Source organism: Podarcis muralis, chromosome 11 (genome assembly GCF_964188315.1).
Source record: "Podarcis muralis chromosome 11, rPodMur119.hap1.1, whole genome shotgun sequence".
In the NCBI taxonomy this organism is placed as follows: Eukaryota; Metazoa; Chordata; class Lepidosauria; order Squamata; family Lacertidae; genus Podarcis; species Podarcis muralis.
In genome coordinates this window covers 43674133-43692134 of record NC_135665.1, presented here as the reverse complement: position 1 = coordinate 43692134, position 18002 = coordinate 43674133, and the positions used below count along the sequence as shown (strand labels likewise).

Genomic DNA, 18002 nt, shown 5'->3' with positions numbered 1-18002 from the left:
AATAAATGTGTTCTTTGAGCAAATACTGGTAGATATGATGCACAGAATCCAAATAGTATAACACTACTAAATATTGGGACGCAGGTGGCGCTGTGGGTTAAAGCCTCAGCACCTAGGACTTGCCGATCGAAAGGTCGGCGGTTCGAATCCCTGCGGCGGGGTGCGCTCCCGTTGTTCGGTCCCAGCGCCTGCCAACCTAGCAGTTCGAAAGCACTCCCGGGTGCAGGTAGATAAATAGGGACCGCTTTCTAGCGGGAAGGTAAACGGTGTTTCCGTGTGCGGCTCTGGCTCGCCAGAGCAGCGATGTCACGCTGGCCACGTGACCCGGAAGTGTCTCCGGACAGCACTGGCTCCCGGCCTATAGAGTGAGATGAGCGCACAACCCTAGAGTCTGGCAAGACTGGCCCGTACGGGCAGGGGTACCTTTACCTTTTACCTTACTAAATATTAAGAGAGCTTTGATCAGGAACCGTTTGTTTCTGTCCATCAATGAAAGTACATTTTTTATCAAGACACTGCAAACTAAGTGAGTTATACCTTCAGTATAACCATGCTTACATTTCCTGTGAGAGTAAATAGACGTGTGGCTTGCATGTCATGCTATTGTCAGTTATCTGCAAAAGAGGGAACTGCCAATACCTTATGTTAAGGAGTTTCAAAAGCCCTTGGAAGATATAAAAAGATAAATAGTGAACAATTTAGTCTATCCATCTGTAGCCAAAGGTCATAGACATAAATGGTGCCAAAAAAGGCAAAAGCCAGACTGGCAGGATTCCAGGTAACCAATAGCTTCTGGGGTATCTGAAATTAGAGTGACCATCTGTTCCATAACCTTTCTCTAAAAGTGAAGATTAGAAACAAAAGGGTAACTGGCATCAAAATATAGGATTTTGAGCTGGCCTTCAATCTTCATGACATGCTGCTTTCCTGAAAGAGAAGCATTGTTAGTTCCAGCTAGTAGAGAACCTAGTTTTTTTACTGATTAAAATCAGTTAGAATTGGCATAGGTTATACTTGCAAGTGGATACCTGCATACCTGCAAGCATCTCAGCAACGCTATCATGAATCAAGGTATCAGACTTGGTTTGTCATGTTTTTGGGGGATTGGTTTTAAATTATGGCTTTGCAGATTGCCAGTTCACAATAGTAGGGGTTGTTATGACTTGATGAGTGTGAAATGCCCCCAAACCCTCTTTTCAAGTAACACATTAGCATACATAACTGGCAGTCCTTATCTTGAAAGTATTATGATTTGTGATCCTTGAAACAAAAAAAAGTGAACAGAAAGAACAGAACGCAAGAGATGTTAATTTCCTATGCAATTTGTTATTTAGGAAAATGCTCTTGTACATCCAACCAGAGTGTCAATCTCATTTTGTTTGAATTTGAGTTTCACGAAGGACTACAAAAGTATGTACAGTATAATACTTATTAGATGAAAACCCTCATAAGAAAATTGGCTATACTTGTGTGCTATCCAGGGATATAAATGGGAAAACTGTTTCTAGAGAGCCATTGTGATGGTATAGATAGTGTTGTACTTGGATGGGGAGGCTTTGCTGAAATCCTGCTCAGCCATGGAGCTCCCTGGATAACTCAGAGAGAGAGAGAATGAGAATGTGTTTGTCAGAGTCTTGACCAATTTATAGGGTCGTTGTGAGAATAGAATAGGATAATCCCTATATTTGACTTACCATACTCAGAAGAACAGTGGATTAGCATATGTGCTGGAAAATTAATTATACTACACTGAAACCAGATTAGGGGAAGCTGCTTCATTAATTTAAAAATAATTGACCAAACTTTTGTATGTTGAATGCTTTCTGTAAATTGCAAGAAGGCACTTACTGGGAACCTGACTGTTTTTGTCACAAATACTTGTAAATATTTAGGACTTCATATATGGTATATTAAATGCTATTTTGTAAAATGCTGCATCTTCCAAATAGCTAATCTTAAGGACAGCTTTTAGAGGATATACTCTTCTGTGTTCTTTGTACACAGCTTCACTTTCTTTTGAAAAAAAGAAATTAAATAGGAGGACTTAAATTGGGTTAAAGAAGAAAGAAATGCATCCTGACTTCTCTGTCTAACTGAATGTTCTTGGAGGCTGTTGAAAAGAAATAGGAGTTCATCCCACATGGCCTACATTCATAAAGCAAACTGGGAGTGCCAAAAATGCCCTGAAATTAAGCTAGGGAGTGGAGGATTACAATAAAATGTTGCAGTGTATCCCTGATATGTAGGTTATCTGAGCCAGATGCTTAGGGGGAGAGTTCTGGGGAAAAAGCAGGGGTCCCTGCTCTAATTTAGGATTTCATGGGCACTTTCTTCGTTTTAAAAAACATTTTGAAGTGCAACCAGACTGCATGCAAGTCAGTGGATCATGGAAGGTTCTGAATCCAATTAGATGCTTCATTTAGTCATGGAGGAGGTTTGAGGGGCAAATTGAGTAGAGTCACCTTCAGTGCAAGCTGACCAATATGGGTGATGTTTGGCACATATGTGTGATGTTTGACTGGGAATCCAAACCAGCCTGAGCTTTTCACATCTGACCCACAATATTAGCAGTAAAGTGCATTGCAGGGTTGTTGAACTTCAGCAGCGTATTCTCATTACTACATTGGAAAGTGTTTAGAATAAAAGCTTTGAGGAACAAAAGGGACTTCTTCAAACATACTTGAAATGGTGGGTGCTTTGTCTCAAAGTGTGTTGTGCTTTTTGCTTAGATATTTTAGATGTTGATAGTGAGCTGCTGAAGAAACCACATGGTTAGAAAGATGAAAGGAAGGGAAGTTTAAACTACACCAAGATTTGCCACTTGAAACTGTTATAAAGAGTAGATTCACTTGCCTGCTTAGGGGAAAATTAAGAGTTAAGATGGAGCAAACAATATCATTCAACTATTTCCCATAGATAGACAGCACAAACAGGGAGCTGTTGCATTGTTTAAAGACCAATGTCAAAGCTGTTTCTGTGTTTGAAAATACTAGGGAACCAGGACTTAGCTCTTGTGCACTGGAATTGTCTGTCACTAAAATACTGGATTCTTATATTAGCTTTGATTAAACCCAAGAATTGAAATGTGGGATGCTTGATGCGCTATTTGTAGTAGTGATTTCTACATGTATGCTCAAACCAGGAAGTTCCCACAGCTGCCATAATGGGGCCCCACTTGTATTACTGAATGTTATGTTAGCTGTAATTCCTCCATGACACATGCATTATTAGAAAATATAATTATGCAGGTTGACTGAACTATTGCTATGGGAAGTGTAACTTTGGAGTTCCAGGCATGTGTGAAAAATCTCTAACATAACATCACTATTATAATTACTTGCATTTAGATTAACAACTTTGCAAGGTGGCTTAAGGGCTTCAGTAGTCTGCATATGCTTTTTCCTGGCCTTATATTGCATGTTGACACACTCAGCATTGCAAAATTAAAAATCTAGCAGGCTTGACTTATAATATAAAAATTTAAAGTAGTTCATTGAACTGGTTGTGTGTGAACAATTTTTGTCTGGCAGCATTATTTTGGTAATAGAAGCTTCTATGTATTCCAGGAACTTAGAATCACAGAAGTTTAGAGTTGGAAGGGATCCCAAAGGTCATCTAGCCCAACTCCTTGCAATGCAGGAATCTCCGCTAAAGCATCCATGACCATCTAGCCTCTACTTAAAAACATCCAAGGAAGGAGAGTCCATAACCTCCCAAGGGAGTCTGCTCCACTGTCAAAAAGCTCTTACTTTCATAATGTTCTTCCTGGTGTTTAGATGGAATCTTCTTTCTTGTAACTTAAAGCCATTGGTTTGGGCCCTACCCTCCAGAGCAGGAGAGAACAAGCCTGCTCCATCTTCCATGTGACAGCCCTTGAGATATATGAAGATGGCTATCATCTCTCCTCTCAGACTCCTCATTCCCAGGCTAACCATACCCAATTCCATCAAGCATTGCTCCTAAGGCTGAGTTTCCAGACCCTTGATCATCTTGGTCACCCTCTTCTGCACACGTTCCAGCTTGTCCATATCCTTCTTAAATTGTGACACCCAGAACTGGACACAGTACTTCAGGTATGGTCTGACCAAGGCAGAAGAGAGTGCTACTATTACTTTCTTGCTCGGGAAACTATACTTCTCTTGATGCAGCCTAGAATAGCATTAGCTCTCTTTTTTTGTCGCTGCATCATACTCATGTTAAGCTTGTGGTTAACCAAGACCCCTAGATCCTTTTCACATGTACTACTAGTAATCCAGGTGTCTCACATGTTACACTGGTGCAGCTGGTTAATCTGTGCATAATTGTGTAACCTTACATTTGCTCCTTTTAAATTTATTTATTTTGTTTGGACCCAGTTCTCCAATCTGTTAATGTAATCCTGAATCCCAGTTCTGTATCCTGCAGCGTTAGCAACCGTTCCCAGTTTGGTGTCATCTGCAAATTTGATGAACATCTCCTCCATTCCTTCATCCAAGTAGTTTATAAAGACGTTGAACAATAACCCCACATGTCACTTTTTTCCAGGATGATGAAGCACAATTAGTGAGCACTTGAGTTCAGTCAGTCAACCAGCTACAAATCCACCTAACAGTTACCTTTTTCATCCACCTATTTATTTATGTTACTTATTAAAATATTTATAGACCACAGTTCCCTAAAAATCCAGCATACAAAATTACAAGGAGGACAATAAAAACGTCAATAAAAAGTGTCAATAAAAAGATCAACTTTATTTGGTTTCAGTCCACCTTATTTTATAGACTGCATTATAGTGTTAACAATCTGGCTCCTCTGTTGCAAGCTGTGAGTGGCAAAGAAATAATGAAACCTTATTAGCCTGCAGAAATGTGTATCCAAAAGAAGCTAGTGTTTGTGGCCTTTTGCATTCTTTAAATGTCAAATTCTCCTTAGGCTGAAGAGGCACAATTTCCTTCTACAGTTATTCCAGCTGTTTGTGAGTGCGGTAGTCTTATTAAATTAAATTCTCTTTGAGTGTACATATTATAGAATATCTATTTGTATTTACAGTTTGCATAAAGTTTGTTTGCAATAGATGATTATACAGTGGGTTGCACTGAATCATTCTAAAATAATCAAATGGATGAATATTTTCTTTTGTCCCTGAATATGAACAAGCAATGATTGCATACTGGATTAATTACCATTTGCATTGCAAATGAAAAATAGGGCTCTGATTAATCAAAGTTGGCAACTGACTGCTTTCAGAGACCTGAATATCTTCTCTATTCTGTGTTTGCCTCTTATACATGATCCCTACTTATGGCCATCTCCATTAAAGATAGATTGGGCCAGTGACTGTGAATGAATAGATGACACAAGGAAGAATATATGCATAACTGCCCAAAATATCATTGGAACGAATGTTTGCTGGAATTACCAGACTTGGGTTGCTTGAGACTGCCTAACTCCTTACATACGCAGTAGGTTTTTCCTCTTGGAAGTTCCTAAAACATGAAACCCAGTCCATTGCACATTGGAACAGGGCTTCAGTGTGGCTACCCCTGATTTGCATAACATTGTTTCTGCTGAGATATGACATGTGCCCACTATTAGTGGTTTCCAGAAACTACACACTATATATATTATTTTCACAGTGTTTTCCAGCTTTATTTATTTAGGTGCCGACCTTCAGTGTTTTGTATCGTGTTAAAACCTATTTTTGTTTTTATTGTGTGATTGGCACTTTATGAAAGGCAATTCATAAACTAATTATGAATTAATTTATATTCGAGTCCAAAGGCATTTAAAGTGATCAGCAACCCTTTGAATTCTGCCTGGAAATGGACCAGTAGCAAGCACAGTTGTGTTAAGAACTGGTGAGAGCTGTTCTTTATAATCAAGCTCAGTTTTCTGCATTGTGGGCTAAATTAAGTTTTCAAGAAGTCTTCACAAACCCTCCTACATATAACACATTTTCGTTGTTTAATCTGAAGGTTTTCAGGACATGAATGACAATGACTAGGCTATCTCTGTCTTAGGAGGACCTCACAGCTGATAGACGGTGCAGCATGTAATAGGTGACACTTTAGCTCCCTTAAACTGCAACCTCCTTCTCCTGGGGAAGGGGAGTCCTGTCCAGAACAGGTTCAACAGCACCTCCCTGGGGAGATTAACTTGCCACCCAAAAATACCACGATCTTTTCTGCATTTATCTTCAGTTTACTAGTGTTCATTGCACATCTCATATACTTGATTGAGTACTTGAACTGCCTAACCTGAATATGATGAGAAGGAGTAGAGCTGAGTGTCATCAGCATGCTGATAACACTCTACTGCATATTTCCATGTAATCTCAGATTTCATGTATGTGCTAAAGAGCACAGGATATGAGATTTAACTCTGTGGAACTCCATAGCGTAAAGGTCATGGATTCAAACTGTAATCTCTCAAATGGATTTCGGTAATTGGCTACTCAAGGAGTCTCCTCAGTCCAGATGCCCTATCTAGTAGGATACTATGATCAATGGCATCAGATTGCCAAGTGTGTTCTAGGAAAATGATCAGGGTAGTGTGCCCACTGTTATTCCATCTTGGCAACCAAGTCTGTGCTGAAACCTGAGCCTAAAACCAGGTAATCAGTTTATACCAAGAATGTCTAGAGTTGCATAGTAACTACACATTCAAGCCCTTTTCCCAAGACTTTTGACAAAGTCCCCCATTATATTATTGTGGAGAAGCTGGTAAAACGTGGGCTGGATGAGATAACTTCTAGGTGGATTTGTAGCTGGTCGACTTACTGAACCCAAACAGTGCTCACTGAGGGTTCCTCAGAAACCTGGAAAAAAATTACAAGTGGAGTGCTGCACATGGCCACAGGGTTCTGTCCTGGGCCCATTGTTGTTCAGCCAGATAGAGATGTCAGTCACCAACCTGGCACCCAGAGATCTCCAGGTTGTCACAGTTGGATGTACGCTTGGATACCCAAGCTAAATGAAGAGCCCTCCCCCTTTACGTAGCAAATAGAACTCTCTGTACGCTCATGTGTCATCTGTTGACAGTGTCTGCAGTTTTAAAACCACTGTTTGTGTGTCTGGGAATTGGTGTGGTTCTTTTTGCTTCTGCAGTTCAAGAGCAGCTTGCTGTTGCAACCAAGGGTTCTTTCTGGTTTTGATGTTCTTCCTGGATCCTTAGTTTTCTTGCTGATGGCAGAAGCAATACCTTCTCTACATATTGCAACTTGTATTGCCTGTGCTTTAAAATTATTATTGGACATTATCATATTGTCCTCAGTCAAATACAAGTGTTTTCAGTAAACTAAATAGGTTTTTAAAGAAGAATTTATTTAAAACACATGCTTCTATTATTGACATTGTATGATTAATACTGCACAGAAGTTGAATCATATCCATTATATGAGGTCTGTCTGCCAACATAAACAACATATGCCAGCATAAAACAAATCTTCCATTAAAGAAATATTTAGAATTTCCAGGTGCTCTTGGAGGAAACTGATTTTCTAGATCCATTTCATTTGGGGTTTAGGACCAGGTTTAGCACAGAAGCTGCTTTGGTCATCTGATGTCATCTGTTGAGAGAAACAGGGGAAATGTATCCTTGTTAATTTTCCTTGTTAATTCTCAACAGCCTTCAATACTATTGACCATGATATCCTTCTGGAGTGGCTGTCCAAGTTAGGGGTGGGTGCCACTGCTTTGCGGTGGTTCCAGTCCTACTTGTATTATCAATTCCAGAGGGTGGTGCTTGGGGAGTGCTGTTAGGCCCCATGCAGTCTTCAATGTGCAGTTTCTCAGGGTTCGATTTTACCCTCCATGCTGTTTAATATCTGCATGGAACTGCTGAGTGAGGTCATCCAGAGTTTAGGAGTACATTATCAACAAAATGCTGAAGACACACATGTAGTTTGAATGCGGGTGAAACGTTGCAAATATTAACTAAAACAGGCAATAGCAATTGGGCAATAGGAACTGAACTGTATTCTTTACAAGTTAAATAGATTCAAATCTTTTGATGCACAATTTATTTTTTCTCACGTTAACTGCTAAGCACATTTGAAACTAGCTGGTAGAAGATAATCTGTGATGGGGCCTTCTCAACAGTGCACTGAGGTTTGGAACTTCCAGGAATTTTAAATCCCTCTCCTTAGGTGGATTTCTGACAGAGGCAAATGCATAGCTCTCTCAAAATACTTTTTATTTCCTCTGAGCCAAAATAATGTATTTCCTCAGGTCCTTTGCTGGGTGCTTTTCTGCTGGAGACTTGGATTGTTCTGTTAACAGCTATATAATTTGCTGTACGTTGTTTAAATATATATGTTTCAATGGTTGCTGCCCTGAGGATCCTTTTGCTCCAAATATTTGATTAAAACGTGTTTTCTATGACTGGTGTACAGTAAGCCTGCAACGTACATTCATTTAACTTTTGCACGTTCAGCTTTATGTGTGTGGCATCCCCACCCCCCCACCCCCGAAAAAATAAGAAAGAGGGTTGGCACCCGGGAAAAAAGACTTTGACAATTCCACCTGGCTTTGAACCCAATATGTTTTGGCTATACGTGATTTTTGCTTTAGGCGTGATCCCTGGAACATAACTCCCACATACTTTGTGGGTTTACTGTACTTCTGTTCCTTTTAATTTTAAAGCTGTGTGAGCAGAGCCCATGTCTATTTATTAAATACTAAAAGTTTTGCTCATGTGACTATTTTCTGTCTTCCCCTTCGTTAAGAATCTGGAACTATTTATCTGACTAGTTCATCTAAATGAGTATTTTTACTTAGCCATAGTGAATTAAACACATTTAAACAGCATGGCTCTTTTAAACTGACACAAAATATTATGGGGATGAAGCTGCGTTTTTTCTTTTTTCTTTTTTCTTTTTTACTATAGATCCATTAAATACTTGCATCTTACAGTTTACAAGACAAAGTTGCTTACTTGTCTAGGTTTTGTTTAAAAACTTCCTCAATAGGTGTATGTATCTAAATATAGAAATCCTATAATTTTCTTTAAGACAGGGTGGAGAATGCTTTTCCTATGAAAGGCCATGGACCCACCGACTAAGTCAGCCAGGAGTGTAGTAGCCATTGCCAAAAGTGGGTGGTGGTAACAGGATTGCTTACTTTCTGCCCCGCTTCCTCTCACTAGTCACACACAGGAGATGGCAGTCAGGATAGCTGCAAGGCTCCTCCCTCCCTTTACTACATGGACTAAGTGAAAACCATGCTTTAGGAAAATGCATCACTGAACGTACTATTGCTTGCTCTAACAGTATGGTGTCTGCAAGGAACAGCAAATTAGGTGCTGTTTGGCTTGCACTTGCTCCTGTTTCCACAACATTCCCCCCCCCCCAGATGCCACCCAATTTGCTTTCCCATTTTTCTGTTCCTTTTCTGCCCATTCCTTTCACCTTCAGTGCTCCCATCAGGCCTCTGCCAGCGAGCAGCCAGTTTGTCCCCCAGTGATATCCATCCCTTGGTCCACAATATCATTTTCCTATCTTTTTCTCCCACCCATTCCACCCTTCACTGCTTTCCTGCTTAGCTCCCCCAGGCAACCAGTCAGCTTGCCCCTTCAGGCTTGGCCACTCCCTTACTGCAGCCTGTTCTTTGGCCCACAGCATAATTTTCATGCCAAAACTGCTTGTTTCCTTTCTTTCCTACTTGTTTATTCCTCTCTTCCTCAGAGTACACATATGGGAACCTGGGCATGGCAGACAAGAAGGGGCAGAGCCAGCCGAGTGGGCCACATCCCAGCTAAAAGCTTTGTCTCCTGCAAATAGGGACAAGACTAGATAGGATTTTCTATTTAAGTCAATTCCATCAGGTCTGGGTTTTGCCTGGGTTCAATTGCTTACCTATCTATTATGTGCTTAATTCTTAATTCCGGAATTAAGATTGCTGGAAGAAATATCAACAACCTCAGATATGCAGATGACACAACTTTGATGGCAGAAAGTGAGGAGGAATTAAAAAAACCTCTTAATGAGGGTGAAAGAAGATAGTGCAAAATATAGTCTGAAGCTCAACATCAAAAAAACCAAAATCATGGCCACTGGTCCCATCACATCCTGGCAAATAGAAGGGGAAGAAACGGAGGCAGTGACAGATTTTACCTTCTTGGGCTCCATGATCACTGCAGATGGTGACAGCAGTGATCATGGGATCTCCCAGCTTCTTGGGAGAAAAGTGATGACAAACCTAGACAGCATATTAAAAAGCAGAGACATCACCTTGTTAACAAAAATCCATATAGTTAAAGCTATGGTTTTCCCTGTAGTGATGTATGGAAGTGAGAGCTGGACCATAAAAAAGGCTGATCCCTGAAGAAGTGATGCTTTTGAATTGTGGTGCTGGAGGAGACTATTGAGAGTCCCATGGACTGCAAAAAGATCAAACTGATCCATCCTGAAGGAAATCAACCCTGAGTGCTCACTGGAAGGACAGATCCTGAAGCTGAAGCTTCAATACTTTGGCCACCTCATGAGAAGAGAAGACTCCCTGGAAAAGACCCTGATGTTGGGAAAGATTGAGGGCACAAGGAGAAGGGGATGACAGAGGACGAGATGGTTAGACAGTGTTCTTGAAACTACCAGCATGAATTTGACGAAACTCTGGGAGGTGGTGGAAGACAGGAGTGCCTGGCGTGCTCTGGTCCATGGGGTCACGAAGAGTCGGACATGACTAAAGGACTGAACAATAACAACAACAACTATTATTATGTGCTTGGCACTTTATTTATTTAACAGAACTCCATTTTGCAACAAGATCGGAGACAAATGTGAATAACATGAAAAATGTTACATTGCCAAATGAAACTTAAAGACCTTGAAGCTGTGTTCTCACTTGTATCCAGTAGTGATGTTGCTTTCTGTCTGCTGCCTTTGTTTTGGCGCTGAAGTTCAGATATTCAGAAATTGACCGCTTGCATACTTGGATGAACATGCAATTTGAATCTGAACATTTTGAATCTGCAACATTGAAGGTCATTCTTGGTTTCAGATAGACAAGCTGTAAAAATAATTTTTATTATCTATAGCTGAGAGAGAACTCTTTTCAGCCGGTAATTCCCACCTCCATTTAAATAACTGTTATATTTTATGTAAACAAGAGCAGATTGGATTTACTTTCACATGGAAGAAGCTAGTTTCTGTTGGCCTTTTTTTCAGAGAGAGAGAGAGAGAGAGAGAGAGAGAGAGAGAGAGAGAGAGAACAAGTAAAGATTGTGACGCTTTCACTGCTAGAGTACATTGTTAATAAATGCTTGTCCAAATACTTTTTTATATCAGCTGAGAAGTCAACAGTGGACATGAGAACACACGGAAGAATGTGGTTGAGTCTTTGGCTGCCTTAGTATCCTTTTTGCAAAGGATTTTCATGGTGCAGTATATCAGATCTCATAGAAATACAGCTGTAATTTTGTTTTAGTTTGCAGTGGAAGAATATCTAGCATATTCTTTCTAGTTATATTGATGCTAATCCTAATATTTCAACAATTCTTCCCCCAATAGTAAAATGTTTTTATTATGTGTAGATGCACTGAGTACCCTGGTCAAGGAAGGAATGGATTCCTTTATATATTAGGATGAGAGATATAGGGAAATAATCATTTTTTAAAAGATTCCAGAAACAAATTTTGTGGATATGATTTTCTTTTTGAGCCTTCAGCCTGAAAAGAATCAAGTGGTGTAAAGGGGATGCAGAGGAAAGAGGAGGAAGTTATGTTGCAGCCAGTGTTAGAAAATCTAGAAACCAAATGGCTCCTGAGACCTGGGGGTTGTGGGCACCAAAACAGAATATCTAGTCGCTATTTGGGGTGGGGTTGTCGGCAGCACTTTTATTATTTTCATAAGCATGAACTAATACACAATTCACATAAGTGACACATTGTTAATATCACATTTTAAACAGAAATTGTTAATGCATGTTTAATTTGGTGTTTACAATAAAAATATTGGTAGCATACTTCAGTTTTCAAAACACTCTACTCCTTATTGTTAAACTCCTTAGCATATTGTCTGTCCTTAACATATACTTTGAGGCTTCAATGTACATACATTTCAGTAATCCTTGAGTGAGAGCCAGGTGCACAAAAAGGGCACCCAGACTTTTTGGGCTGCTCGCAAATAGAGAATCTTCAGGTGCAAAATGTGCCTGGCTTCCTGCTAATTTTTAACCCCGGTTGCAGCACCTGTGAACCAATATGTAACATTTGTTTATCTCGGACAGGTGTGGATATTGATGATGTCTCAAGACCATTGTTTTCAATGGAATGTTCCTTTGGATGCACATCCAGAATGTGGATGAGGATTTGCATCCACATTCTGGAGGCATTCTAGATGCACATCCCACTGAAAGCAGTGCTGCTGTCATAGGAAACATTCATACTCAGGTGCATATTTGAATGCTCATCTGTTTCCCCCCTGCGGTTACTGATGTATCCATATATATACCGTGTTTTTGCACCATAACACTCACTTTTTTCCTCCTAGAAAGTAAGGGGAAATATCTGTGCGTGTTATGGAGCGAATGCCTGCGGGTGGCAGGGGGATCTGCTGCAGTCGTGAGCAGAGGATCCATGGTTCCCTTTCCTTCCCTCCTCTGTGGTTACAAAGCATGGATCCACATGGATCCTCAGGATTTTTGCATTGGGCTACTCCAAACTCACTGTCAGATCACATGTCTGTGGCCACAGCATGAACCACAAAAATCATACATCCACTATTTCGTTTAGAATTTTTTTTTTCTTGTTTTCCTCCTCTAAAAACTACGTGCGTGTTATGGTCTGGTGCGTGTTATAGAGCGAAAAATACGGGATATGGGGAAGCTAGCTTCCATACCTATATCTCCTTAGTATAAAGTAAATGGTGAAGATGGAGAATGAAAAGAAGAAACATCTTTGTCTTTGTCCTTCTTTCCCCTCTGATTAATAGTGTGTATGCATCTAGCCATCTATCTAATAACTATATTTAAAGGGCACACATAGAGTTGGAGGAGAATGTAACAGAAGGTTCAAGCAAATACAGAATCATTCTTGAACTTTTTGGGTGGCCGGGGAACATTGCAGCATTTTAATATATATTGCTGTACCCTAACTGGTTGCCCACAGTTAAAAATGGCAAGCAGTTTTGTGAAACAGTAACAGGAATGTCGCTCATGATGTGCTTTTGCCATTTAGTAGGGGGTGTGTGTTCATGTATAAACTAAAATTTGTATATAAAGGGTAGGTGCATTTGAGGTTGTTTTCTGGGCAATCATTAATCTCAAGACTACAGAGCATCAGTGATGATGGATGCTGACAGTGATTGCTGCTGTGGTTGATTATGGGGTTTTTAAACTTCAGCTGATGTAGTCTATACAAACAGTGACTTTCATCATGACTGTGGTAGTTTATAATAGTAGTATGGACAAACATGGAATATAAATTGATTCTATATTTGGCAGAGAAGCAACTGGCCTTTGAAAAAAATATTAATTTGCATTCAGCCACTTAAATGTTCAGAATGATACTTAAGTACATTAACTAGTTCATTTTAAGTAGTTTATTCTTTTTGAGTGGCAAGAGAATTCTATTTTCAGATGTGCAGGAAGATTGTTATTAGCTTAGGAGTGGGTTTAATTAGAGTCACCATTATTAATCATGGTCTTGTTGCTTCTGTTAATCTTACCCACTCACCATCCTAAAGTCCCAGGGCAGGTTACAGCAATTAAAGCAGAGTGTTAAAAACAGTTTAAAATAACTTAAAATCACATGTACAATTCATGTCAGAGGTTGTTCAGAAACTTCTGTGGTTGCAGCCCCATGTCTTAAGAACCATGTGTTTATTATCAGGCTATGGTAGGTCAGTAGCTTGAGGGAAATCTTTTTATTTTTATTTTTAAAAAGGTCTACTAAAACAGCTTTTCTTTCATGCTTGATGTTTTGTATTTGGAGTTGATGCATTCCAAATAACGGGGTAGCAGAATGTCTGCATTATCAGTTTAAGAGGTTTTCATCTGTTGCTGAAATCAACCGTTTAGCAATTACAGGGGGAGTAAAATATGGTGGTTCAAGGGTTAAGCATGCCACTGTGTTTATTGACAATCACATTTATGGTCTCTGCTTTTTCTTTACTGTAGTCGTGACATGGAGAATAAAGAAACCCTCAGGGGGCTGCAGAAAATGGATGACCGCCCAGAAGAGCGCATGATCAGGGAGAAACTCAAGGCAACATGTATGCCTGCTTGGAAGCATGAATGGCTTGAAAGGAGGAGTAGGAGAGGCCCTGTGGTAAGTAATGCTCCAGAAAAAGGCACTGGCGTTTATGCTTTTAAAAAGCCTGTTTGCTGATTCTTGCACCGCAGAACCTTAGTATTAACATCTGGGTATCTCTTGTTTTGTAATTCCTCTTGATTAATTTCTGTGAATTGCTGATTTCGAAGCTTTAAATTCCTAACAATGTACAAGTCTACTGCATATTGTGGAAGTCAACTCCACCTTACATTTGTATTGCTCAAAATAACTACAACACTGCCCTCTATTGTTAGCATTTTAAATTTACTCTCTTGGAGGAAAAAAACCATATATTCATATTCATAACCAGCAAGCGTAAAAAAATAAGGATCTGACAAAGGTGGTGGAACTATTTTTAAAAAATATTTTGTATACTAACATCCTAGTTAGACAGTACACAATGAGAAGGGCAAAGTGAGGCCTTACCTGCAAGTTTTATAATGTGCAGAAAGGAATAGGAAAGTGGGCTGGTAAAGGTGCAGTGGAAGAAGAGAGATACCCACCACTTTTAACAGACTTTCCACAAAAATATGGTTTGATAAATATGGCAGATATATAAAGAACTGTTTTATTAGTAGTAAACAGCCAAGAAGGGTTTGGACTTATATTTCTCATACTGCAACTCACCCCTAACTATATGGCAAACTTCTTTTCCAGAACTGTGTGATATCACTTTGCACACAGTTGCAAAAGAAAAGCTTTTTCAAGCTTTGAGGCACTTTGGAGTCCTTTTTTTAAAAAAAGAAATTTGTTTGTTTACCCAGTAGTGAAGGTTACAGTATACTTCTTTCCAGGTATTCAGACCTTGGTTACCAAGACTACCAATCCCCCATATTGGATCTGGCAGGTTTTCATTTTGCCAGGTGAACCTCATCTGCCTGGAACACACTTTCTTTTGACTTGAAATAGAATCTCATAAGCACTGAGAATAAACTTGACAGGTTTTGGTGTGAATCCAGTAAATATTTGTATACCCAGAACTTCACTGTGAATCTTTTCTTTTAAGAAGACCTTTAGGTAACCGTAAATCACTTCATATCTTTCTTGAAAAGGTAGTAAAACCAATACCGATAAAAGGTGATGGCTGTGAAGCAAACAAACCAGCAACGGAGCCTGTTTCTGAGGGACAAACAAGTGCTACTTCACCTACTCAGAAGGGGAGGCGGAGCCCTTCTCCTAGCAGTTCCTCGTCATCCTCATCTAGGGCGGTTAAATCGGAATCACCAGGTGTAAGAAGGAAAAGGTTATCTCCTGTGCCTGTAAGTTAAAAGCTCTTATGCATGGGTTGGCAAACTAAGGCCCTGGGGCCGGATCCGGCCCAATTGCCTTCTGGATCTGGCCTGTGGACGGTCCGGGAATTGCCGCGTGGATCTGATTCTGATCATTCGGGCTGCTCCATCCCCCCCACACACACACCGCGGTGGCACCTCCTCCCTCCCTCCTCCTGGCTTCTCCCCGCCCTGCCTAGAGGAGGAAGGGGGCTGGGCTTTGTTGATGTCAGCCCCTCTCCAGAGCCCTTTCACACACTGCTCATCATCCTGCCGCCACCCCCTGCCACTTGCAAGACACAGGAGCCGCGGTTTGCTGAGCGCCCCTCTTGAGCTGCGCCATTTAAAGCAGCCCCTCTCCGGAGCTCTTTGGCGTGCTGCTCACCATCCCTCATTCATTTCCCCCCCCCCCAAATATAGTCCGCCCCAACAAGGTCTGAGGGACAGTGGAGTGGCCCCCAGTTGAAAAAAATTTGCCGACCCCTGCTCTTATGTGACTGGGTATAGCCTATGGCCATGATATTTCAAGTATATCTACTCCTGTCTATCCATTTTGGTAAGCAGGGGAGATCCTGCTTGCAGGTCTTGGCACCAGCTTAGGTTCAGTTGGCAGCAATTACATAGATGCTGGGATTTCCTACCCAAGAAGCTCAGGCTTCACCCCTGATACTGTAGTGCATTATTGAAGTCCATTTTGTTTCAGCAGATTTTGGAGCAATGGATGTTTTGATCTGACTCCTTTAGTTGCGTTTCTGTGTCATTGACTGTTTTACCTGCTATCTTGTGTCCGTTGCTGCTACTGCATTTAATATTCTTTTAAAAAGAAACTTAATGTAAGCCTCTACAGGTGTCTTCATTCTGAACACGAAGGGGATGGCGTGGGTTTAAAAAGTAGTAGCCATAATTTGAATAACATCTGAGAATACCAGCATAGAAATTCTTATTTTCTACAATTGTTTGGAAGTGATGGTACCATTTCTGTACTATCAAAATATGGTGGGCAACCAGTAGATCACAAGTTCTTCCTTTACAACTTAACAGATATGACAGACACAGTGGGCAGTGTAAAACATTTCTATATTGGGAGAGTGGAGGTTGAATTCCTTTGGCAACATTATTGGAAGCTAATTGAAATAAATTTGTTATAAGTTTCAGAGTGGACGAATAACACCACCACGAAGAGCTCCATCTCCAGATGGCTTCTCACCATATAGTCCTGAGGAAACAAATCGGCGGGTCAACAAGGTCATGAGGGCCAGATTGTACCTCTTACAGCAGATAGGACCGAATTCTTTCTTGATAGGAGGAGACAGCCCAGACAATAAATATAGGGTATTCATTGGTCCTCAGGTATGAATTGCATAGACCCAGTTTTATTTTTAATTATAGAGTACACTAATTTGAGAATATTAGAAGATTGAGAAGAAGTTGTAATTACTATTTTATTTTCAATAGCACACTGTAGTACTATTTTCTAGTATGTGTTAATTTCAACTTGTAATGAGTAAGCATTAAAAGAAACACCAGCTAAGTATAAATAGTTGTATTAGCTTCAGGTTGGTTATATCTGAGAACAACATAGATTGTTTGCCCTGCCATAAATCATCCATCAGCCCATGGAAAGATAGCTGTCAGAAATAAACCATGCTTATAACAGATTTGTTTTTCTAAACAGATTTGTATTTTCTAAATACCGAAGTATAATCCTAATAACTCTTTATTTAACATAGTAACTTGTGTCTTATGAAAGAAAACAGTCATAATAAGCACACTGAAATCTTTCTTTACAGACCTGCAGCTGTGGGCGTGGAACATTTTGCATTCATCTCCTATTTGTTATGCTTCGTGTGTTTCAACTTGAATCTTCAGATCCAATGCTCTGGCGAAAAACCTTGAAGAACTTTGAGGTAGCGTTATCCTGTCTCTTCTATCATGGATATACAATGGTTACTGCAAATACATTAAAGCTGCTAAAATTTACTATTCAGAAATCACATTGTAGTGCTGTTTAAGTTTTGCTAGAGTTACTCTGTTTCTGAAATCTCTGTCAATAGCCAACGATACTACAGCAACATCAAATAAGTTGTTATGGTTTACTGAAAATTCTCCACCAATAGCCCTCTACTTTAATAGCTGGAGGTTAGAGCTCACTTAATAGAGTGGACTACTAGCAGTGGGAAGTGGAATACCATGTTCCTTCTCCACAGCCCTTTCCTTCTTACCTTAACTTCATCAGTAATGATATTTAACAATTCTTAACATAGTTTCTTGACTTAGCTGATGTCAGTTGTGATGCATCTTTCAAACATGGTGGAAAGCGATCGCAGAGTTTCTTAAACATCAGTCACATGTGCTCCACCCTAAAAGTGGAGGCATGAATATAAAGCACATAAAATCAGGAACACACTTCAAGAGAATAGGACACCAATATCTTCCTGCAATTTCTTCTGTTCCTTCTCCGCTTCTGCTTAGCAATGTAGATAGATG

General features: G+C 40.1%; 1 protein-coding gene across 2 annotated transcripts in view; it reads left to right on the top strand.

Annotated features, from left to right (window-relative positions):
* MAP3K1 (mitogen-activated protein kinase kinase kinase 1) overlaps positions 1 to 18002 on the top strand; it is a 61400-nt gene that overhangs the window by 19171 nt on the left and 24227 nt on the right. The window contains exons 2-5 of one of the 2 annotated variants that reach the window (XM_028749540.2): positions 14094 to 14244; positions 15300 to 15506; positions 16671 to 16865; positions 17306 to 17422. In XM_028749540.2, coding sequence (XP_028605373.2) covers positions 14094 to 14244; positions 15300 to 15506; positions 16671 to 16865; positions 17306 to 17422 — 670 coding nt within the window. Of the gene's footprint in view, positions 1 to 14093; positions 14245 to 15299; positions 15507 to 16664; positions 16866 to 17305; positions 17423 to 18002 lie in introns of both variants that reach the window. The other variant, XM_028749539.2, reaches the window with a different exon arrangement.